Raw genomic sequence first — 26047 nt, 5'->3', positions numbered from 1 at the left:
CCAACTTGCACGTCTGTGTGCTTGAGTTAAAGGGATATTTCACCGCTGGAAAGATAAATGTGTTTTTAAATTGGGTCATTTATGTAGTAGAAATGTGAAATTGTTTTAGAAGTTGGTGCCTTCTAGACTGAGAAAAGCCAGAAAATGTATTTTTGGCTCATGTGGATGAAAGACAACAACTCCCAGAATGAGGCCACTCCCAAGCCACGCCTACCGGTTACAGAGGGCAGTATCGGAAGAAATGATACAACTAGGCTACTAGTTGACTCGAAACTAGTCTCAGCCTCAGACGTCACGCCCACGGAACGTTGGCTAAACGTCTGATGCATATGGTACACTTAACTGGAAACACTTCAGGAATGTCGAAGTCATCATCTGATTGGTTGAATTTTATCGGATTTCCGGGGGGCGCAAGTGTCGCGTTTATTTTCGGTCAGCCGGGAAACAAAGCGCAGACGTGTGATTGCGGAAGAAAAACTGTTGTGTTTACATGAGTGACAATGAGCATTTATCAAGATCAGCTAAACGTAGGATTCTCAAAAGTATACGGGCACGAACAGATCAATGACTTACTGCTTGTTTTCTTCTCCTTCTTTGATTTTCTATGCTGACTGACTTGTTGCACGCAGGTCTGTTGTTGTGGGGACATTTCCACGCCCCGAAACGTGACGCTGAACGAAACGAACTGTAATTGGTTGTTTGACATGTCGGTCAAACGGCCTTATGGGCGGGCCTTGGCCAAAGAAAGCTGCTATGAATTCTACGCAAGACTAACTCGAAACTGAAAAGACACCCGTTTTATCGTGAGATCCCCCTATGGGCGGGTTCAAAACATGAGCTAGCTCCTCCTACTGGCTGTAGTCTCTCGCCTCTGGCTAAAAAAAGCCTCAGATGATGCAAAATGACGATTTTTGGGCCATCTGAGGTTTTTTTCCAGACACACAATACAGAAATCTCTCATCTCAGGGGGACATGAGGGAGGGAAGCATGGTCATTCGAAAATACTACCGGGTTTCTGCTGATACAAAGCTTAATGCTAATCGGTGAAGTATCCCTTTAAGGATTTGCATTTTGCTTTAGTTTTCTATTTTTTCCCCTTTTTTATTTATTCAATTTATGTTTACTGTTCCTTGTATTTTGATGTATATCTGTTAGAATATGCTTTTTCTAATAAAGAAAAAGTAGAAAAAAAGAATACATTTTATTCGAAAAAATTTGATTGCTGTAATTCTTAAATCTAAACCAGAATCAGATGGGCAAATGCAATACACTAAAGACTCACTGGAGGGCCACCCTGTACCATACAGAATATAAGAGAGTTTACTTACACAACCTGTATGAAACCACTCCTTACTGTTCCTGTGAACGTTTTACATTATTTGATTTCTTAGAAAATGTAGATATATAAATTCTAAAGTTAAATTATGTAAACCGAATGTTCTACCATAAAGACGTCTTGAACATTGGGGGGTCCAAAGGATTTTTTCTGTTATTGGTCTTTTTTTAAATAATTAGAGGATTAAAAGGGAGCTGAAATAAAATAAAATGTAAATATTACATGAAAAGCTTCAAAATTGAATTTGTTGCCTTGGCATCTAACTGAAATAATTTAAAATTGAATTACTAAAATTACAAAAAAATAAACCTGGTATAAAAATGAATTCAACATAAATAGAATTATTAAAGAAATGATAAAATGACAAAAGCACTTCACAAAAATGTAACTTAAACTAACATTTAACATCACAAAAACTAAATTATATAAAAATATAAGCTTTTTAAAATATTAATAAATACTATAAATGGTAGATAGATAGATAGATAGATAGATAGATAGATAGATAGATAGATACATGACAAAACCAAGACTCACTGTTTTGGCAGGTGGTTTTTCTGGTTCAGGGGCTGGTTTGGGTTCAGTGGGCTTCGACTCTGGAGTCTTGGTTTTCCAGCTGTTAATACGCCCAGCCACGCCGATGTTCAGACCAGCTGTTTCCTGATCGGACAGTTAGCAGATTTTATACTTCTGTTTTCAGACAAAGTAATCCTGCTGTATCGGCTTCTTTCAGCAGTCATGCACTAAAACAGTTTCTCTCCTCTTGTACCTTGGTGACCGCTGGGGGGCTTGCAGGACTCGAGGTGGGATTGACCACATTCCCCTTCTCCCACATACTCTTGATGCTCCGCAGCCCTTCAGCCACAGGTACGTCCACAGGAGATTTGGGTGATCTGGTCAACTCTTTGGTCTGGTGAACAGATAAAGAGTCTCATACTGAGTTATAAACGTGAGATGACAGCTCTAGTGTTCACTATTCCTCACCTGAACAGCAGAAGTGTACTGCTCCAGTCTGTTTCCAATCTTGCAAACTAATGGAGTGTGTGACGTCTTCACCGGACTGGTTATATATAAAAAAACAATATCAGCTCTATCAAGTATATCCCAGATCCCAGTATTTGGTCAACTGTTGAGTAACCGCATACTATAAAATGACTTCTTACCTTTTTAAAGCAGATTTGTTCAGAAATTCTGCTTTCTCGCCAATCTGTCAGACAAGTGCAACAAATATAGTGTAAAGTGTATCACATAAAACACTAGAGTACCATATCCCAAAAAAATCTGCTTTTTTGTAAGTGACACTAGAATAGGTCAGAGAGCCACTGACTTTTGCAGAGGCGCCCTTTGGAGCGATGAAAGGTGCTTTGCTCCCTTCTTTCGACTCTTCCTTCTGTTTTTTTTTCTCGGCTGCCTCTGCTCGCCTTTGCTCAATCTCTTCCTTCATCTTCCTCCTCTCTTCCTGTTCATTTTAGTGGAGAGAAGACGACAAGGGCCGCATTATAATAATCACAAAAAAAGTGCATGATGGGCTCTTCACACAGAACATGTTTTTGTATTCCATTGCTCTATCTTTACATTGTCGAATGGCCCCTTAAGTCTAAAGTATACTTCAGTTTTATTTGTACGCTATTGTCCACATGATGTAAATTTCATCATCAGCATAGTAAGCATATACTGTACTCGTGCAGCCATCGCACGTCCTGATTTTTCAGAGTTAGACGTGTTCCTGGGTCAACCTATTTTGTTTTTCCTGGAACAACGTTCCTGTCCAAAAATGTTGTCATATCCCTTCCCCTAAACCAAACCCTACCCATAACTTGTCCCTAAAATCAGAGGCAAACGATTGGTGAAAATTTTTTAGAAGCACCTATACCCTGGTTGTGAGCCTAAACTTGACATAAACTGTAAACTTTACTTGTCCCTCAAATCTGATTGGTTGATTAGAATGTTGTTCCAGGATCAACAAAGATTATTATCCAGGAACATGTTGCACTTGGTGAAATCAGGTTCTGTGCAGCCATCACATTACATTTTTTGTGCAGTAATTAGTTTGTTCACAAGGTGGCAACACTGGCTTGAAAACTGATGAGATAGATAGACAACAAACTACTGGAGATGGCAACAACAATAGAAGCCCACGTTAAGCGCTTGTGTGACGAGTAACTTTATCTGTAATAACTTCTAGAGATACGGGACAAGGATGAAACTTTCTAGTGCGCATGTGTCGAACACCTGTGTTCGCACACACTATCAAATAGATACTCAAAGTCCCTTTAAAGCAGATCATTTCACTCGGCGGCCATCTTTGAAACGCCTCTCTGGCAGTTGTTTCATTCATGCAATTACAAGCCAATGCGCATGTGCAGTTCTAAGCGTACGTCTCAGAACACGGACTGTTTCTATAGGAGCTTCCAAAGGCAGCTACAGAGACCTAATGACTTTACCAATTAGTGCTTGGCATTTCTATTTAGAAGGTGGCGGGACTTATAGTAATATGAGTGCACTGTCTTTGTATATCTAAAGTCTTTGGTATACTTTGGAAGGCTATGTGTTCTCCAGTGCACAATACACTAAAAACCGGAGGATACTTTGGGCTTTTGTCTGCTTTAGTCTTAGATTTTAATTCTTGCACATTTGATTGATTCCAATTTATACACTATTTTTACCAGATAGTATGCCAGAATAGGACTAGCATTCCAAATAATATTACCCAAAATCTTTTGCACTATACGACAGGTTATGCATTAGTATCAAGTTAACTAAATACTGCTATACTGTTTGAATATATACCTAAAAGTATATACTTTGCCACCAGCAGCACAGTACTTTTAGTAAGCAGAATTAGTATGCAAATTAGCATTCAGCCATACTTTAACCTTTACAGGTAGAAAAAAAAAATCAACCTCCTCTTTGGCTTTCTTTTCTGCCAGCTGCTGTTTCTTCTGCTTCTCCTCCTCCTCCAGAATCTTCTTCCTCTCCTCCCTCTTCTTCTTCAGCTCTTCCAGTTCAGCCTCGGCCACTTGCTGCTTCTGCTTCATCTTCTCCAGCACCTCGCTGTCCGTCTCGTTCCGCCGGCGCTTCAGCTCCTGAAGCTTGCGTTCTGCTTCCAGCTTGGCGATGGGATCCTGCTTCTCTGTTTCAGGAGAACGCAAGCTGGTTGGACTAAAATGTGAAGAAAAATGGCTTTATTCTCATTGTGGCTCTCCAAAAACAATCAGAATCAATTGTGAAATGACAAATTAATCTGTCTGTGCCTTAGTGTCTTCTCTGGTTTCTTGGCTTTGGCGGTGCTTTCAGCTACATCTTGTGGCTTTGTTGACACTTTTAGCTTTGAATGGAGAAACAGTAAATTAACTTTATTATTTTATTCTCAGATTGAGCTGTCCTTCTGTCAAACACAAACGTCCTGGTAGAGTTGTGATGCTATTTGCACTATTCACTTACTTTGTCACGCAAAAAGGAAGGTTTCGGCTTTTCCTCCACAACCTAAAGAGACAAAAACAAGCACCTTCATTTCTGTCATTAGTTTGAACGAGTGATTTTTCTAACATAGCAATCAGTGGGTATTGCATGGAGAATTGACCACACTGCATGCAAATTACACAGCAAAAACAGAGCAACACTACAGAACTGCATATACAGTTGTGGTCAGAATTATTGGCACCGTTAGTAAATATGATCAAAGATGGCTTTAATACTAAATCTGCATTGTTTATCCTTTGATCTTTCATTCAAAAAAATCTAAAAAAAAATTCATTGGGGTAAAAGAATTGAAAGTGTGGGGGTGTGTGAGAGGGGGAGGGGGTGTAAAATTATACAATATGATAAAATCATATTTACCAGGGATGCCAATCATTATGACCACAACTATACATGTATAAAGCAAAGTGATATGTGATCATAAATGGATAAATCTTATGAAAACATGTCCAGGAGACATTTCACCACAAAATCAATGAAAATTGATTAAATTATATTTTGCATGAAGAAAATTAAGCTTATTTTTAGGACTATTCATTTTTTTTTTTTTAATTGTGACACCCCCAATGTAATTCCCAATATTCTCAATTCTCATTAGATTCTTATTACTGTAATACATAAACACAATTATTAAGTGTATTACAGAACGAAAGTTGTGTAAAACAATGATAAACCACCATTAATTTACATATATTTTGTTTTATATATTATATATCTTACAATTTGAATTTATGAAAAACTAAAAATCCTTTAGGGGGTGAAATGACCTGAACATGTTCTTCACAGGTTTCATGAGGTTCACGCTGTGTCCATCCAGTCAAACGGAAATGCGCATTAAAAGCGTGAGCTGTGCATACTTCTGTGACTTATGCATCACTCAGGGTAAGAGGCGAATACCTCCTCCTTTTTTGATTTGACTTTTTCTTCAAGTTTGGCCTTCGTTTCTACAGCCTCTTTCTTCCATTTAGGCTTTTCCTCAACCTCTTTCTTTGGAGTCACAGGTTTCTCCTCAACCTTCTTCTTTGGCGTTGATGGTTTTTCTTCAACCTCCATCTTCAGTTGTGGTTTCTCCTCTTCTTTCTTTGGGGTTTTGGCCTTCACCTCAACTTCCCTGAATGATTTTTTTGGTGTTTCTTCAACAGCTACATGGGGTTTCTCTTGCTCTTTCATAGGTTTCTCAGCCGCCTCCTTCTCTGGAGCTTTATCTTGAATTTGAACCTTCACCTCCACAAGTTTTTCTTCAGGTTCCTTTACATGTTCTTCAGGTTCCTTTACATGTTCTTCTGGTTCCTTTACATGTTCTTCTGGTTCCTTTACATGTTCTTCTGGTTCCTTTACATGTTCTTCTGGTTCCTTTACATGTTCTTCTGGTTCCTTTACATGTTCTTCTGGTTTCTTTACATGTTCTTCTGGTTCCTTTACATGTTCTTCTTTCATTACCAGCTTTCCTTTCTCAATCTCTGGTGAAGATGGCTCCACTATGACTTCCACCTCTATTTTGTCCTCTTTTCTTGACATCAGACTTTCAGATTCAACCTTTTTGTTTTCTAAATCTGCACTTGCTAAATCTACTTTTGTTTGTTCTTTAGTCTCTAAATTTTCGCTAACAGATTCTTCCTAAAAATATAACACATAGTTTAAAATAATTTCAGACAAATAAATCAATTTAAAGGCATTCACCAATTTTTTGGTTAGAAACTCAACTTTTAAGAACCTCATACCTCATTTGGTACCGCAGGTTCTTTGGGTTTCTCCTCCATGTATTCCTGTAACAAATGAAGTGTCAGAATAAACGAAAAATGCAGAAACCACATGAAATGCCTTGCTAATGTACTGAACCTTCATCATAAGTTGGAATGACAGCAAAAAATGTTGAGGAAATTACCTGTTCTCTGAGGTAAGACCTTTGTGGTCTGTCTTCTTCTTCTGGTTTGTCTATCTTCTCGGAAGATTCTTTAGGTTCGTCTGCTGCTGTAAATGACATTGGATCCTCCTTTACTGCGATTGTCTCCTCAACCTCCACGTTGCTTTCCTCTATCTTTTCCTCCTCTTTTATCTCTTCCTTTTCCTTCCAGGAATTGGCTTCTGTTGAGGAAATGTCATTTTGGGAGGAGTCTAGTTTGTCGTTTCTACGACTTGGCTCGTCCTCTGTGGTAACAGTTTCATCCGTGATGGTGGGATCAAGTTCCTTCTGTCTCTCCAAAGCTTCCTTCATCCTTTTCTGTCTCCGCTCCTCTCTCTTGGCGATCTTCTCCAAGAGAGCCTGATCATCATCCTCAGCTGGAGCAGAACTAGAGATCAATGAGGACGTCTCTGTACTGAAAACAACACTATTATCAGTGTAGCCCAGTGCTTTTATGAGTTATACAAATATTTGAGATTTTATATCAGGCTTTAGTTAAGTTTATAATTCCGTTTTTACATTACATTAAATAAGTTTTAATTTTTTTTTTGTAGTACGGAGCTCCACACATGACATGCAGACAAAAATATGTATGTCATATTAAGAATTTGTTCCCTTGTTTTAATTCATTCCCTCATTTTAGTAAATCGTACACTTATTTGTAAATCGAGGGAACAATTTCTTAATTTGTAGCCACGATTTAACTAAAACAAGGGAACGAATGAATAAAATGAGGGAATGAATACTCAATTCAATATTTACATACATATTTTTTTCCTGCATTTCATGTGCAGTGCTTTGTAATACGACAGCTTTTTTTTAACAAAATGTATGAAAAAACTGCTTTTGGATGGATCTACCTGTTTGTTTCTGTTGTTGTGTTACTCAACTCCTCATTCTCCATATTGCGCAGGCGTTCCTGACGGGCTCGCCTCCTACGCTCCCGGGCCGCTTCCTCATCTTCATCATAAGAGTTCATCCTTTAGAGGCGGTGGGACACAGACATGAGTTAAGACTCTCATTCTTCTGTATGAATGCAGACAGACAACACTGACAGATTTATGAATGCTTTTGGCTTAGCACTGAAAGAGCTTGTGAGAAATAAACATCACCCCGAAGAGTCAATAATGATAATACAACCAAATGTAAGCTTAAATCTACAGAGTCTACTAAAAAATATGATCAGATTTTTAAGCTAAAAGAGTCATATGTGCATAAAAATGTATTATTATTATTATTATTAAATTATTTAAATGTAATAATTGTATTAATTAACATATACTTAAAAATATTCTTTAAATTAAAATGTATTATTTAAATGTATTATTTTATTTATTTGTTTAAAACATTAAAACATTGACCATGCTAAGTGTGGTTGTTTATCTATAATATTTAAAAATATTTTTTAAAGTAAAAAGTATAAATTACCGTATAATTTAAGGTAAAAATCTATATTATCCTCAACGAGACAATATATGTACTTTTACAATAAAGTACTGTTTGTAAATACAAAATGTGAGTTATTTTATAATTTATAATAAAAAAAACTGTAGAAAAATGTTCCCAGAAGTCCCTATATTACTATGGAAAGGCTAACTTTTAATTTATCATATGGCTTTCGTCCTATAGCATCCTCTAAATGTTCTTCAATTTACAATATTAATTATGATCATATACAGTACTGAAATGGTATAACCACGTTACATATCAAAAAACACGGCAATGCAATGTCAATACAGAAAACATTTTTTTTAAGACCCTCAGATTCATATAAACAGTTTCTTGTGTTTATTTATGTTTGGTTTACCAGCTTGCTTAAGATACCGGTCAGACCCGAAAACCTCAACTGTAACTAAATCTTTGAGGCATGGGAGTACACACAGAGAGAGGTTTGGACTGCAATCTGAGGGGAAAGCTTTGTTAGCATCCTAGCGTCATGGTAAATTAGCCAGATTGTAAACTTAGATGCCAAATGTGCTTTTTCCCCTTAGAGTTGCCTCATTGTCGGTCTCAGATGTTGCACCCACAATGTTGTGCTCAAATTCTCCCTCTTTCTGCTGAAGTTGAGCGAGTCCGGCCTGGCTTGAGTTTGTCATGGCATGTTGGTGTTTATAAGGCAGTGAGAGCACTTGAAATGACCAAATGATGGAGGATGGGTTTTATTTTTTCCCCCCATCTCCTCTTCACTTCCCTTCCCAATCATTTGCAGATGTTGTAGATGATAGAGAGAAACCCATAACAGGGACCGCAATTTTGTTTCTCAGACCAAAAAGCGGAAATCCGAAACAATCCGGTCCTCTCAGGGAGTTCCACTTGAAAAAGGTCATCCAAAAAGACAGTCAGATGGAGTATCTGTGATTTTCTTGGAAGAATACAGTGCGCCTTTTGTAAGAAGTGTTTCTGGATGAATACAATAGCTTTCAGACCTCCAGTGCTACAGATGAAATGCAATGAGAGATTGAGGGAGAAAGCTCACACTCCTGAGAGATACTGAAACGTTATGGCTGAATCTTGGAATAAAAGCAGCCGTCAAAACATTCCAAAGTCTGTGGAGTTTCCTTTACCTGCGGCACATTTGACAACCCTTTAAAAGATAACCTGGGCTGCGTTTCCCAGCAGCATCGTATAGCATTCCCAGCATTCCCAATAGCTGTGCTCGTTTCATTTCACATAATATTTCATGTTCATTTATTATAATGTACAGTCAATCTGTCATGATCACAAAATAAATTCCTCCTGGGCGATAAAAGATGCCTCTGCTTAATAACAGGACATCATACCACAATATATTCAAATTATGAATATTATACTGTAAAGAAATTCATAGTTCTAAAGGTAAAATAATGTAAAAATTGTATAATAAAAAAAATTCAATTTAACAGGACATCATTTTGTTTTATAATTTATAGTATTTCAATATTAGTTTAAAATAATTTAATCTTTTAAATAGAAAAAAATATATAATTTACAGTGAAAATCTATATTACATTCAACAAGACAATACTTTTTCACTTTAACATTAAGTAATTTGTAAGTACAAAATACAAGTCATTTTAAAATGTACTATGAAAAAACAGTGTAAGAATTCCTTTCAGTACTATAGAAAGGCCACTAATGATGACCAATAATTCATCATGTGACCTTCACCATCCTCTAAATATGCACTGATACAATAGTTTGAAATAATTTTTGGACGCTGCCATTGTGGCACAAAACGAATGTAGAATGAATCCATATACTGTAATTCACATGCTGAATGCTGTAAATAAAGTTGAAGCCACAGCATTTCTTTGACAGTCTAGTTCATACTCGGATGTTTGAGAATTAAATTGGACACAATTATGATGGCTTTATTTTGAAGTGGTTATATTAAAAGAGCAAACACATTCAGAAAATATGCTGATGCATCTGGTGAGCTGTTTAATCAAGCACAAGGGATTTACTGGCGATGCCATGATCACTTCCTTTGACACAAATATGCGGGTTCTCTCCGTTGCTGTTTTGAACTGGAAACCATGACAGGCGGCTGGGATTTGGGGGAGTTTGGATTCTTTAGCATCAATAATTTTCATAGAGAATATGTCTTTTCCAGATATGATTCCAATAAAGTTTGTTTTCTCCACTACAAAGTCAGTGGATGTGGTCGAAATGCCTTGAGGTTTCTTTCTTGAGACTCATCCATCTCAATAAAGTTTTTCTCTGGGTCATTCCAGCACATATGCACTGAACAGCTTCTGAGACCAGACTGAAATATGACATTGTGCAGCAGAAGAGAAATATATCGCACACACTCAGAGTTTAACATGCACACAAAAAAAGCAGAAAGTGTCAGAATTCATCATTTCTCCTGATGAAAGGCTTTTATTAAGGCGTGGTGGATTTGGCTTGGGATTTCAACTGGATTTGAAAGTGATTTTTATTAAAGGTTTGATTTCCTTTTTAGATCGGATTGTTGCCACAATGAAGCTTAAAGGTGATTTTTGAGTGTGTGTGTCATTTTTAGTCTACTTTCTCATAGTTTAATGTGCTTAGACCACAGGGTCAAAGACAAATAAGACATATCTGATAATGAAAAGGAAAGATCTTTTAAAACATGCCAGGTTCTAAGAAATTATCTCGATACATTCAAGTTGGTTTTATATGGTTTTAACCTTGCTTTCTTTTTTTAATTTATTGAATATTAGAATATTTAAATATAGTTTTCTAGGTAAAGTATTTTTTTTTAGAAATATAATGTTAATTCACAAATATCATTGTTTTTTTTGGAGAGTTACACCACACAAATATATATTTTTAAATATAGAAATATTGCAGTGTCAAATATTGCATTCATGCCACATCTGAGCTGAAATAAATAAATAAATAAACATCTGAGCTAAAATAAATAAATTAATAAACGGTCTGTAAATATATACCAATTCAGATGCGGCTTTTCACAAAAAAAGGAAACGTTGTAGCCTAAACGTTTTTGTGTAATAAATTCTGTTGAATCAAATAATGTCTATTTGATGCTTTTCTCATTTAACACAATAATGACTTTAAATAATTTTTGGGGGGTAATTTCTAAGCCGAATTTAATATGTGATTATTTGATTATTAATTAGATTATTTAATCGGCACATCATGTATATATATATATATATATATATATACATGTATGTATGTGTATATGTATATATATTAGGGCATTATGAAATTACCCAAGATAATTTAAACTAAGTCATTATTGTGTTAAATGAAAAAAAGCATCAATACAGAAAATAGCTTTAGAAAGAAATATATATAATAAAACATTTTTTATAATTCTTTAAAAATTCTTTCCAAGACTTCTATTATTTTAATGAGGCTCTTTATTCATTATGATATCAGGACAGATGTGATTTTTGACTTTTTGCCATCAACATTTTAAGAAATTAAAAAACATGCTTATCATAGAAAAAGTGTCAGTCTTTCAAAATGAAATGTATTTTTCATGCATTTTTTATTAATTAAAATAAATCGTAAGAGTCCCTTCTTTAACCAGAGTGTCTTATCCTCCTTTATCTGAATATTTATCACAAAGACTTTTGTATAAAAAGAAAAAAAATCTCACTGTAAACATTACAATCTTCTAGACCCTAAATATTGCAATTGCAGAAACGGAAAACATGTAAAGTGTAAGACTAACAGTGTATGTTATCATTAGAGCATCTTCTGCAGCCTTGCCACGGACACCATCCATTAACCAATACAAAACCGTTCATCTGCATTCCAAGCTATGCTAAAATATGATCAAATGTGCTGACAGTCATGTGTAACATTAGTGCATGCTGTCATCTGCTCTCTGGAATGAGTATTACCCCTCACAAAGAGCAGTAAAGCATCTGTCATCTCCAGATCAGTCCTTAAATGGAGCTCTGGACAGTGGGAGTTATAGAGGGATGGAGAAACTGCAGCTCTCAGTCTATGAGTGGGCCAAGTCATCGTGAACTATAAACACTGAACAAACCTGGCCTGCCAAACCCACAGCGCACATTACCCATGCTAATACAAACTTTTTATGTATTTCAAAAATTAATATGAGGAGAATAAAGGTTTGCAGGCCTTAAATGACCATTTTAAATGTACATACTTTTCATATTACACAAGAACGTTGATGTTTGCTGCTGGAAAGGACTTTAAGCGGTTCCTGAAATAAAGACGGATTTCCACAGAAGGCTTGTGTAAAAACAGACACACATAAATAAATCTAATCTGGTTTATACAAACCCAGTGTAAACACAGAATAATTGACATTTATTGTGTACAAAAGACCCATAATGCAATAGCATGCTATTTCTCTTTTCTTTATAATGACAAACATTTCTCCCTTAGTAAGCTGCATTGTATCTACTAAAAGCAACATCATAAGTAAATTCTTACACAGATAAGTAGGTCAATTTTACAAAATGCACAGGTCACCTTTTGTAAATAGAAAAATATTTAAACAAACATTTTTTATTCTACATTTTATTATAAAAATATTTTCCATAAAGAATTTTTTTTTTTTTTGCATTGTACAATTATTTTGATTTTTAATAGTGATTTTTATTGGAAAACTACAATAAGGTCACATAACTAATGTGAACAAATGAACCTTATTGTAAAGTGTTACCAAAATTACTAAAACAAATGTATTTTTATTGAAATCATCATAAATTACGCATATGAAAAAAAAACATTTTAATAATAGCATATATCATTACTTTTTCATTACAACAAGGATCATCAGAAAAAAATATGCTTTATTTTCTTAAATATAATTTCTAATTTCTTTATCTTAGGTTTTGCGGTAAAACTTTGAGGTTTCAACTAAATAGTTCACCATTCTGTGTCTGAAAGAAACCATCACACTCTTAAAAATATATACCCAATGAACGTCTGTCTAAAATCAGATATTATCTGGATTTACTCTACCGCCCCGTCAACTGTAACAAAGCACCGTAAGCGTAGGAAGACATTTACAAGTATGTCAACCTTTATAAGGAATAGAGAGGCGAGCAGAGGCTCTGTTGTTTGGACCACGCAGTCACAGGCCTCTCCAACTTGGCCACAGTATTACAGACAGCACTCCTGTGGCTTAAAATAGTATTCAATTCATCATCGGGATGACAGTGATCTGAATTTTATTGAATCATTTAAAAGTGATGATTGATAGTGAAATTGATTGACAGCAAATTCAATGTTTTTAAAAAAAAATGAGGTAAAGACAGTGTCTAAATCAACCCGTGTAACTTACTTCTCTGCCTCCCGCTGCATTTCTTCTCGCTTCTGTCTCCGTAACTCTCTGCGACGCTCGAAATCAAAGTCCTCGTCCATGATGATTCACACAGAGCTCTTTAGGTGCAAGCTGAAAGAGAGGAAGACAGTCAGAAAGTGTGTGATTTATAAAGATCTGAACTGTCCTGATCACTCTAATTCAAAGTCAAGACGCTCCCTGTCAGCTGTTTGGCTTATAACTCACCAGGACCAACCACAACATTCCAGTTTCTTGATCCAATTTCCCTGGAACAACTACCAGGAAAGGCAAACTTTGCCACAAATTCAAATTTGCCACTAATCTTTTTTACTAATGGAAAAATATATATAAAAAAATTGTATCTTCCACTTTCTATTTTCTCACCTTTCTCCATACAATAAACATATCATTTATATATATATATACATTTTTGCACTTCATTTTACAGTAATGTGCACTTTCATGTTCTTACCGAAGAAAGTACTTGGTAATATAAGGTAACTACATGGGTTAAAGGGATAGTTCACCCAAAAATTTAAATTCTGTCAGTAATTACTCACCCTTATGTTGTTCCAACCCCGTAAGACTTTCGTTCATCTTCGGAACACAAATTAAGATATTTTTGATGAAATCTGAGAGCTGGATCACTCCTGCAGGCTTATGGACACCTTAACTTGCTGGCCCAGAAAATGTATTAAAGACATTGTTAATATAGTCCAAGTGACTCCAGTGGCTCAATCTTAAGTTTATAAAGTGACGAGAATACTTTTTGTGCGCAAAAACAAACAAAAATAACGACTTTATTCCACTTTTCATTTCCTTCTCTCTGGACCTCGAGTCTTTTTACTTAGTGTAAATGGTAGCGCGTCTGTGTTGCACGTCACCACGTAGGCTCACTATTGGGCGACTCTGGTCATGTGTGATACGTGGTGACGTGCAACACAGACGCGCTGCGCTTAAACACTACGTAAAAAGACTCGAGGTCCAGAGAGAAGGAAATGAAAAGTGGAATAAAGTCGTTATTTTTGTTTGTTTTTGCGCACAAAAAGTATTCTCGTCGCTTTATAAACTTAAGATTGAGCCACTGGAGTCACTTGGACTATATTAACAATGTCTTTAATACATTTTCTGGGCCAGCAAGTTAAGGTGTCCATAAGCCTGCAGGAGGAGTGATCCAGCACTCAGATTTCATCAAAAATATCTTAATTTGTGTTCCGAAGATGAACGAAAGTCTTACGGGGTTGGAACAACATGAGGGTGAGTAATTACTAACAGAATTTTCGTTTTTAGGTGAACTAACCCTTTAAGGTTAGGTTTAGGGCTAGGTTCAGGGTTAGTACTTATTACCCATTGCAATTACTATAAAAAGTGCATGGTATGTACATGCAGAACAGGACTAAAATAAAGTGCTACCACATTTTTCATATACAATTTTCCGAATTTCATTAAAATAAATCATGCTTTTGTGTTTTCTGATTGTACATTTTATATTATAATATCTTTGCATCGGTGTAGGAACAATTAGGTTGGTGGTGTGACAAAGCCTGTTCTGTGTTCTTCTCTCCACATCACATGTGTGGAGTGCTGGGCTAGACAGCAGACTAGAGGTGAGTGGACTTGTTGGACGGCTGCTTCCACCAGAGCTGCAGGCGTGTTTGGTTTGGCTTTCCTCCAGAGGCAGAGGAACAAGGCTCTTGCACCAGTCCAAAGAGTCTCCATATGTGCATAAACTGAAAAAGTCCTATAATAGTGACCTCATGTGAAGGCTTTCTGGGTGATAGACGCAGACGGCTTTCCTGAACCCTCTTAACCCCGGCCTACAACCCGTCACATCTGTCAACAGAAGGCTGATGTGCTTTGACCACGGGTTGATGCATTGCACTTACGCATAGGACAATATGTATGCTGGGCTTTTTGAGTAACATGGTGTGAGAAAGTTTTGGTGACCCCAGTGGCAAATTATCCAATTGATCGAATTTCAATTGAACACTTTTCACTGCATTCATCAAATGCAACCAAAATGCAGTTTTCAACACTTTTGCCAGTTTTACAAATGAAATATGTGCAATTGTCTAGTAAAGGAACCAGTGAACAAGAAGTGGTCCATATAAACCTTGGTAGAAAAGGTAATTGAATTGTTAAAAATTAAGCAGTACAAGTTTTGCACAGAAATTTAAGTCTCTGTAATCTTTCTTAAAAAATATTTAACTAGATGTACCGCATGGCGGTACAAAATATGACCGCCGCTCAGGCCTGCACTGGCTTTCCACAAAAATAAATGACGTGGAGCAATTTGGCTGTATTGCGTGTTTATGTACATAAGTTGTATATTTTAAAAGACTGTCTGGAGTATTCCTGTGGATCATGGATAATTTAGAGTTTTGTAATTATTTGCCATTACTATTTAAGTTTTATATCAAAAGTCATTAGTTTAGACCAGTGGTTCTAAATTCCAGTCCTTGGGACCCGCTGCTCTGCACATTTTGTATGTCTCCCTTATTTAACACACCTGAACCAGATCATCAGCTCATTAGGAGAGACTCCATGAACTGAACTGAGTGTGTCAGATAAGAGAGACATACAAAATGTGCAGAGCAAGGGGTCCTGAGGACTGGAATTGAGAACCACTGGTTTAGACACTTAACATCCATAATGTGAAAACGTCACATACATAACAGTGGTTTTCCCTACATAATGTATTACAAAATGAGTTTCAAAAACACACTTATTGTGTTCAAGCAAGTCTTTTTCATGCTACATCGGCAGTTTGTTTAATAATTCACAGACAATTTCTTCAAACCTCTACCAAACGCTTGAGGTGCCTGTTGATGGTAAAAGTCAGTTATCTGACTTTGGCATGGGTTTGTTGTGGTTTACTGAAATAAAAAACATTTTTTCCCCAAAAAAGTGGTTTTATCTTGTAGCCCTGGTCCCAGAGTTTTAAAAAAACAATGTTAACAAAATTAAACTCATTCCCACTGTACCTAGTAGAACACGTAAGTAAATGTCCCATTGAAATTAATGGGATTTTATGGATTTAGGTGAAAAAAGTGTACACATAATACATCTTGGTCTGTACCATGAAGAGAAAACTGATTCAACTATATAAACTATATATTTTCTGAAAGCGTAGACTCTCAGGATGTGATCTAACATGGCATGAAACATGTCCCACCCACCTCATTAGTATACTGCCCAAGCATAACACATTGGGTATTTGTAAATCGGGTATATGGCTGATACCTAAAAAAAGTAGTAGTATGTGCATGTCTGTCTGTGTGTGTGTGTATGTGTGTGTGTTTGTGTATGTGTGTGTCTGTGTGTGTGTGTGTCTGTGCGTGTATGTATGCATGCGTACATGTGTGTGCGCGTGTGTGTGTGTCTGTGCGTGTGGATGTCAGTGTGTGTGCATGCTTGCGTTTGTTTGTATTCCTGCATGTGTGTGTGTGACAGTATCATCCTAAACCAGCAACCCTTCGCTCAACAGCACCATATACAGGCCGATGAGTGTACAGTCACTAAATGTGCACATAAAATGAATTTATTTTATACCCCCCCATGGATGAAACTCTACGAAACTTAGCATACCCCCAGAGGATGTCAAGTTAATCATACACATGAAATATGGTGCAGTTCTGAACATCTCAACTGAAGATAGGGGCGATTAAAGCAGAATAATATTGCATTTTCATTTTTTATGGGAAGGGGCGCAAATCACAAATGAGTGATTATGGGCTAGGTTGATGTGGGCCCTTAAGAGCAACATACCATAAAAATTTCTTCATCCTCGGTGCCACGGTTCAGGTAGTTATTTAGGAAAAACTGAATTTTTTGGGTTTGGGGGAAATTTTTCCGTAAAAGTCTAGTGGGGCTACATGCCCACCAAATTTCATGTTCCCCGGTGTTTTGGTGTCCCTGGTATCGTTGACGAAAAATTCAGTAGATGACGAAAAAAAAAAAAAAAAAACCTATATGACCGCTTTCGCTAGCTATGCTAGCGGCGGTCATAATTAAGTATGGTCAATTTAAGAATTTATATGACCAGCATAACAATGGCATAACAAAGGTTATATTAATTTACTAATATACTGTATATATATATATATATATATATATATATATATATATCTGAAACATTTGAACCCCACTGCATCAAAATAATATTTTTTGTATTATATTTTAAAAAATCTATTTCTGTATGTTAGAACAAAACTTCAGGAACAAATGGAGAAATTGATGATTTTAGGAATTTTACCAATGCAAAATAGCTGATATATAAGTTAATTAAAGCATTAAATTTCCACTTTCTGTTCATCTTAAAGGGGGTTTCAATAAAGCGTGGCTGATTATGCAGTAGAAAGGTGAAACAATTGAAATGGGTGATACCTGACTAGAGTAAAGAGGCTGTTGTTTTCCCTTTTGCAAAATAGGTTTGAAAACACCCATAATGCACTGGGCTTGTTGCCATCCAAGGCCACTCCCACCAGTCTGCTATAGAGACGCTTACCAGTCAAGTCCTGCCTTGCTTTAGTAGGAAGTACTTCTTAGCAAACTTTTAGAATAGTGTCAACTTTGTTCCCGGAGTAAATGTGAGTGATTTAGAGTGAAATACTTTCGGTTTCCAGTGAAGCATCCAGCATGTTGTAGGTAGAGACTAAAGGCTGCAAAGTTGCGATGGAAATTCTGAAAAACCTCTGTGTTCGTAGTGAACATTTCCAACGGGATGACAACAAACACTGTGTTTTATGCCAAACGGAGGGGAAAAACTGAAAGAAACTGCCGTTCTGTCATAATGTTCCATTTTTACCATAATGCTTTTAAAAGAGTAGACAAAGTGCGATACAATTTTCAGTGATAAACCTAACCCTACATTAACTTGTCATCCAGTGGGTTTTTGCTGACAAATAAACGTGAATTTCTCAGTCCAGGTAACACAGAGAATGACTAAATGTTGTTAACGTACATGTACTACCGACATTGTAACAATATAAAGCAGGTTGAAAATGACGAAGCTACACTTTAACTCTTGCTCATACTTACAGAAATTACAGAACGCTTTTGGGTATAGTGGGCATGTTACACATTTCCCAGACTCCCTTTCAATGTCTAGTCTTCCTTCCACAAAGTATCGTAGGGTCCACAAATCATTTCCACATGACAGAGACGGAGAACATATTCTAATTTACACATCTGTGACTGATTCCAGGTCCTGGGCAATTTGCCCTCTTCATGGTTTTCATTCTTTAGCCAGAGTGTGTTTGAATGCACTATAGACTCTACTATGACCAGCATGATGCTTTTGCTCTAAAGCGCAAACAGATGAAAAACATCTTTTTTTACAGTACAGTTAGACGATGATGTCCAAATGCATTAAAAAGATGTATATACCGTATCTTAAGCCCGTAATGGAAGCCTGTGTGTCAGGAAGTCAGAGCAACCACCCAGGTAAGACTGGGTAAAGCCGTTTACAATGACATAAAGAGCTGTCTTGTGGGTTTTCTATAAAGCTTTATTATGTGCGGACAGGACAAATGTGTGGAGCCAGAATACACATAAGGGTGGGATCTATACGTCCTAGCCAAAACCAACAAGAGCTGTGCAAATGCTGAAATGATTTTCTAGTCACTGTTAGAGTACCTGCTTTCCACTTGATTTGTTCACTTATTCAGACCTGTAGCTACAGAGCATGATAAATGATTATTACATTAGGAAGTACCTGTGCTATAGTTTAATCTCTGTAGCATCACTCTGGGGTCTCTTTCTTCTCATATAATAAAATAATTTCCACTGAAATTAACATCTTATGTCCAATCTTTTTTTTTTAAGTAGACATATAATAAGTATACTTTAAAAAATAGGATAATCCAGGTTTTTAAACTTTTTGATACCATTTACTGTACAATAATATAAAGCCTATAGCTTGTGTTGGAGTAAAGTCTTGAATCATTTCCCTCTCGCTCTTCGTGTCGGCGCACACACTAAAGTTAAACAATAAACCAGAATAATAGATCATTTGCTCATCTACAGCATGTTTGGACAACTTTTGAGGACAAGATGAAAGATTTAATTTATGTCTGTCATTCTATTCCACACTATCAAAGGAGGCTGTGAGATGTTATGTTTTTCTTAAACCCGTCTTTTTGATGTGTAATTAGCATTAGTGCTGGCAATTACACGAAAACCTCAAATCACATCAAGAACAACTCGCCCATAGCAGTAGAAGCAGCTGTACACTGGCAGTGAATCAAGCCCTCTCCATTCACTCCTCTACTTCCATCACACCAATCTCCAGATGCACAAATCGGGGGAACCCCAAACATAGGTGTGCTGAATCAGTGGCTAGGATCGTAAAAGTCAGACCTGATAAATATGTGAAGGCTTTTGTACCATGACGTGTAACAGGATGGAGTTGCTGCTCACTTTGAGGCATTGCTTAACCAAAAATGGCTAAAGATGCTCACCCTGCGAAACTAACATGGGCTTCAGTTTTGAGTGCAAGACTATCTATAAATAACTAGTGTATATCACATCCAGCACAAATACATGCTTGTCTTTTATTGCTTTTTGAGAGGGTTTGTGTACAGTGTCTATGTTTTGTGCGTTAGCAAGCATAACTAAAAAAGAATATGACATTCTGTTGCAGCTTGTTAACCATATCATTGCTAGCAATGTAAGCTTTTATTCCCCAAATAATATATCAAGCAAATTCCTGGAGCAATCAAGACACTTAAACTCATGCATGATTGCTAATATCATAACAGAGAAAGTTGAGAAATACATGCCTGCATCACATCCTTTAATGAACAGAAGCCGCAAAAACACCCGAATAACAGTGATTAGTCATGACTCTTGATGTTTTGAATAGGTCACAGGCAGTAGGTTTGCCCTCTGTCACCCTTCTGCCTCTGTGATGCCTCTCATTTCTGTACACCAGCTGTTAAACATTGAAAATTTGGGGAATGGCATTACTTAGTGCACCCCTGAGGTCTAAACTGTAGGGTCTCGATCATCTAAATGAGTCATTCTCTCTCTCTCTCTCTCTCTCTCTCTGGCCTGCCCATTTCCTCCTGAATTAAGGGTAGCTCCACCTGTGTCCCTTGTAGAACAGAAAACCTTCTGTTTCAGAATAACCCCATCATATATCTTCGACTAGTTCTATGCCAAGGGCTACAACCTTTTAGCCACTAGAAATAGTCATAGATGTTATATATTTCATATCATACATTTCTATAATTACCAGCATAGCAAGAAAGTTATGTCATATTATATATACATACAAACTTTACGTTTAATATTATAAGATATTAATGTCACGTGTAATCAGTTTTGGTTTTGTTTTCTCTGTGTTCTGTTCCCAGTTTGCCTGCCTGATTTGCTAGTTAGTTTCCTTGGTTCTTAATTAGTTAACACCTGTTCTGTTTCAGTCAGTCATCACCTGTGTATTTAAGCCCTGTGTATTTTTCCATTGTCTGGTCTCGTCTATGTTAGTAGATGTGTTACATTATTCTCTAGAGATCTCCTGTGTTTTAGTTGGTGGATTATAAAGACTATTGTTTCTCTACTCCTTCGTTGTGTGTTCTCAATACAACTACCGCCTGACAGAGGACCAGACCTATAAAGAATGGACTTATCGCCAGTCCAACTGCTCTGTATGGACCAGGAGCAGCAGTCCCTCGAGATCCACACCTGAAAATTTTGTGCTGTTGTGCATAACAAACTTCCCGGACTGTTCCTTGAGCACATTCTTTCCTTGAGCGAAAACGAAAGCATGCCTACCAGGTGTGGGTCCTTGGGGGAATTTTGCAGAGTTTTTGCTTGAAAACAATAGACCAGCAAACACCATCTGCTCAGCGGAGATCATTCCCTGCCCCACTCTGAACCCAGAGCCCAGCCAGCAATCACCCTGCAGCATGGATATGACACCAGAGCCCACCGCAGACAGAGGGCTTGAGCCTGCCGTGATGCATGAGCCAGAGCCAGACAAGAGGACTAAGCCAGCCAGCCTGAGCCCCACTGTGAGTCTGACCAGGTGTGTAAGCCGGCAACATCGTCACTGTGGGATTGCTAGAGGAGGATGCTTACCCTAATCTCCCGTCCCTGCTGGTCCCGTCCAGCACAAAGTCTCCTGTGTTTCCACTGGTTCTGTCCAGTTCAGAGTCTCTTGCGACCCTGCTGGTTCCACCCAGCCCGATGCCTCCAGAGTTCCCACCCAGCCTCCCTCTCCCGCCTCCTCTTCCAATGTCAGACAGTCATTTAGTCCGGCCTCTTCTGGTTCCCTTCAGCCCCTTGGCTTCTCAATAACGCCACTCTATTGAGTGGATTTGCCTCGAGTCTTCTAACCTTGCCCAGGCAAGTGGATACTCTGGCTCTGCCTCCAGCCGCTGATCCCATCACTCCACCTCGGCCTGTTGACCTCTCAGCTCTGCCATGGCTCCACCCTCCCTCGGCTCCACCTGAGACCATCGTCCCTGCAGCTTCACCGGGCTTCCTCATCCCTCCGGCTTCACCTTAGTCCTCAGGCACTCTGGCTCCACCTCAGACACTTGTCACTGCGGCTCAGCCTCCTGGACCATCGTTGTTGCCCGGTCCCGTCTGCTCTCCGTCTGCATCTGGGGCTCCACTTCCATCGGCCACGTCTTTGTCAGTTGTCCCCCTGGTGTCGTTAACAAAGTCTCCACCTGTCCTCTGGGTTCCTGCATCACTACTTTTGTTCCTGGATCCTTCCTGGCTCCTTCCACCATCATTACCACCTTGGTTTCTCCCACCGTCATTCTCCTCGGTTCGCATTCACATGCCCCATATCCTCTTCCAGATGCACCTTCCGGGAGGGGGGTGTAATGTCACATGCATTCTGTTTTGGTTTTGTTTCTTTATGTCCTGTTCCTGGTTTGCCTGCCTGATTTGCTAGTTAGTTTCCTTGGTTCTTAATTGGTTAACACCTGTTCTGTTTCAGTCAATCATCCCTTGTGTATCTCAGTTCCCTGTGTTCCTTTGTCAGGTCTCGTCTGTGTTGGTAGTTGTGTTGTGCTATTCTCTAGTGATCTCCTGTGTTTTAGTTTTTTTTTTTACGTTTAGGAACTGTCTTGTGATGTCATGATGAGTTTGCCCAATTTTTAGCTATTTATACTTACATATACTTACATTCTTACTTTTGATCTGTTTGCAGTTGCTCAGTTTTACAGTGCAAAACAGGAGGACCAACTTAATGCCCATGATTTTGAAAAGGAAAGCTCAACAAGCACATTTGACTGTCGTGTGCACATACTTGCAGCCATATGGTGAAGTGAAGTTTTGAACCATTGTGTTACTAATCTTTCAAAATATTGCATTTGGGCTCTCAAAGTTCCTTCCCTTAAACTCTTACTAGCATGCAAAGAGGAACCATTTGCAGACTTCTGTCTATTTAATGCATTCCAGCAGACCCCCTCAAGCTGTGTGAGTCAAATAAGAATGTTTTTGATTATAATCAGATCTGTGCTTCCTACCCTCAAAATTTAAGATTTATTCATTTGAATTTCATATACAATTTCCTTTTCCATTTGGATTACATAAAAAAAAAAACGAATAAACTTAATGTGATGCATATTTGTCAGTCATACATAAATGAAACAGGTAAAATTTCTGCACTCAAAAAATGATGGCATGGTTTATTATTAACTATTTGCATCTATTTATTGTATTGATGATAAATATGTAAACCTGGTTATTGTGTGTTTAAATACATTCAGTTTATTAGTACTATTACAGAAATCCTACCTGTTTAATTTATGTATGGCTTTTATTTATCACATTAAGTTTATTAGTTCATTCATGTTAAAACTGTGAACCAAATGGTTGGAAATTTGCAATTTAAAATATGTCTTCTTAAATATGTAATTCTTAAATTTAGATATAAATATTTTTGAGTGCACAAATGATCACAAACAGTCATTTCCAGCATGCCATATTGAAGTAAATATTAAAGCAGCTTAAACGTTTCAATGCGCTATTGGACAGGTGGCCGACTATGACCAAGAATGGTCTTTATTTAGCAAAACAACCCAAAAAAGGTAAGAATGATCCCACTTTTAACTATGTAAAAAATTTACCAAGTAAAATCCTCAGTGTACAAATTATTCTTGAGAGTCCAAAGGAGTTGGACTACAGAACACTGAGATGCTCGGAAAGGAACCTCAATTGCAGTTTAACACATTCCAAATTTCCTGGGCAACAAGACATTGATCATGGCCAGACAGATCCACATGTGTCGGAAAGGAGATGGTCTCATGCCTAGTGGCTTATACCATGTAAGGAAAAGACCTGACTTGGCACACGCGCGCTCCAGCGTCAAAGCTTTTCCACAGCTTGACGCCTGGATAACGTATGATAAACAGTATGTTGCGATGGAACACATTCAAGAAGTAAACCTCAAAACGGAATTCGGGATATCGGCCTTGCGCACAAAACAGCTGCAAACTTCCCCATACATATTTTTGACGGACCTACCCTAAGAAAGTTCAGCTTCGTTTTACTCTGACCTCACACCTTGGGAATGTTACATGTGCCAACTGTCCATCATCTTTGGTTAAGTGGTACACTCCAGTTCCAATATATATAATTCCATCCCAAAGTGTTTGCTGCATAATTCAAGGCAGCACTATGGAAAATTTGTCTTCAAATTACCTGCTTTTCAACATCTGGCAGCAATGAACTATGTATTAAATGAGCAGTCTAAGGAATTGTGTCTCGTTATATATTTAACTACGAATGGTTCTAAAAGTCCAAATCCAGCTTCTAGCACAACTGAAATAACTATAGATTACTTTGAGTGCATAGTCTGGTCCATGTCCAATTCACTCACACATGTCAGGATTAAGCTGACAGGAGGTTTCAACAGAAAATGTAATGGGTGATTGTGATTTTTAAATATACTTTTTTAGTTTTGAATATTCATACTGGAATTTCTGCCAATCAAAGCAACCAGTTTGAATATCAATGTCTCTTTCCATGTTGTTGGACGATTCCTTTGAGCACAATGATTCTACCTAATCCTTAATGGGCCCCTGCTGACCCAGCATCCCTTGCTCTCTGATTTCCCCCCTGAGTCTGGGCACTGAGGGCCAGCAGCATTCCCAAGCTTGATCCCATCCCACTCCGGAAACATAGGGCAGTACTCCTAACATCCTGCCCGCAGCCTGTGCCAAGGCCCCTGTTATCGCTGTGTGGTGAATTGCCTCCAGATTCTGTTCAGCTGCGCAAAACACACACACTGCCGCTGTGCATTCCATACACTGCTTCATCTGTCACCAGATCTGCACTCTGGGATATAATACTGAGACATTCTCCAAAAAAAAAAAAAAAAATGCCTGTAATGGTTTATTTACTCAATCTTAAACTGTAAGCCTGCCAGTTAAGTCGCATGACATGCATTCACCATGAAATATTTTTTGGTCAATTTTTTTTATTATGTATATGAAATAAATGATTGTAAATAATAATAATAATTATTATAATTTTATTATTAATAAAAAAAATAGGAGAAATACTTTTGGGCTATATTATTATTATTTTAGATGAAATGTATTTATGGCCATTAATATTTTTATGTATTAATTTAATATTTTATATTTTAATATTATTAAAATAATTGTTTAAATATGAAAAAATAAAATATGAAAATATATATAAATATATATTTTTGTATGTTACTTTTTATATTTTTGGTATTTTTCATTTTTTTTTTTAACAAAAATAAAAACCTAAAGGCTGCTTAATGGCAGGTTCAGTTGTGACAACTTACCCCATACAGCATAAGAACATGACTCACTATTGGTCAGTGTCTGAACAGTATCTATTTTCCTGGGAAATAACATAAAATAATAATTATTATTATTATCAGTATATATCATTATTAATAAAATGAAATATTTTTTTGCTAAAATTATTATTATTATAATTATTTCTTCTTTTTTTTTCTTTTTTTCCGAATAATGTTTTTGCTAAAATTATTATTGTTATTATTTAAATGTATCCCTTGCTATTGGTCAAAGTGTAAATAGCATCTATTTTCCTGGGAAATAACAGTGAAAATGTTCAAGTGCTAAAAGAGTAAAGAATGTTCAAGAGTAAAGAATGTGAGAACTAGCCCCGGTCTCCCCTCTATACAATGAGCAGAAACAATTTTAAAGTAGTGTGATGCAGGTGTATAAGAAAGCTGGCCGTTAAATGCAACACACACACACACACACACACACACATAAAAAAAAAAAAACCTCATTAGAAAGATCCAAAGGCTGGATGAGCTCATGCTAAAAACAACTAGTTAGTGAATTTGTGGGAGACCCTCCATTTAACTTGGACTGTAATTTAAAAGCAAAGGGAATCTACAGATGCTCTTGACAAGGGAGCAAGTGACAGGGGAAAACAAAACATTTTTCATACAATTCATTTGTCTTGCAAAAACAACAAATTTAACTTCCTGTAAATGATGTTGCCATTAGAAGCATGTTTTTATACATTAAAAGCATTATTATAAATGAAAGCATGTCCATTAAAAAAAAAAAAAAAAAAAATTTTAAAAGGCTAAAATGAA

The 26047-nt window shown here is 37.1% G+C and overlaps 1 protein-coding gene across 1 annotated transcript in view; it reads right to left on the bottom strand.

Moving 5' to 3' along the window:
* cald1b (caldesmon 1b) overlaps positions 1 to 26047 on the bottom strand; it is a 33462-nt gene that overhangs the window by 7351 nt on the left and 64 nt on the right. Inside the window, exons 2-13 of the mRNA XM_081356809.1 lie at positions 13477 to 13587; positions 7580 to 7699; positions 6702 to 7134; positions 6538 to 6582; positions 4781 to 4822; positions 4591 to 4664; positions 4240 to 4498; positions 2664 to 2795; positions 2500 to 2543; positions 2321 to 2396; positions 2106 to 2246; positions 1874 to 1996 (exon numbers count right to left, since the gene is read on the bottom strand). Coding sequence (XP_081212935.1) covers positions 1874 to 1996; positions 2106 to 2246; positions 2321 to 2396; positions 2500 to 2543; positions 2664 to 2795; positions 4240 to 4498; positions 4591 to 4664; positions 4781 to 4822; positions 6538 to 6582; positions 6702 to 7134; positions 7580 to 7699; positions 13477 to 13556 — 1569 coding nt within the window. The 5' untranslated portion in view covers positions 13557 to 13587. The remainder of the gene's footprint in view (positions 1 to 1873; positions 1997 to 2105; positions 2247 to 2320; positions 2397 to 2499; positions 2544 to 2663; positions 2796 to 4239; positions 4499 to 4590; positions 4665 to 4780; positions 4823 to 6537; positions 6583 to 6701; positions 7135 to 7579; positions 7700 to 13476; positions 13588 to 26047) is intronic.

This window comes from Scardinius erythrophthalmus (genome assembly GCF_964197995.2).
Source record: "Scardinius erythrophthalmus genome assembly, chromosome: 24".
In the NCBI taxonomy this organism is placed as follows: Eukaryota; Metazoa; Chordata; class Actinopteri; order Cypriniformes; family Leuciscidae; genus Scardinius; species Scardinius erythrophthalmus.
Note: the sequence above shows the minus strand (reverse complement) of the source record. Positions and strands in the feature narration are given on the sequence as shown.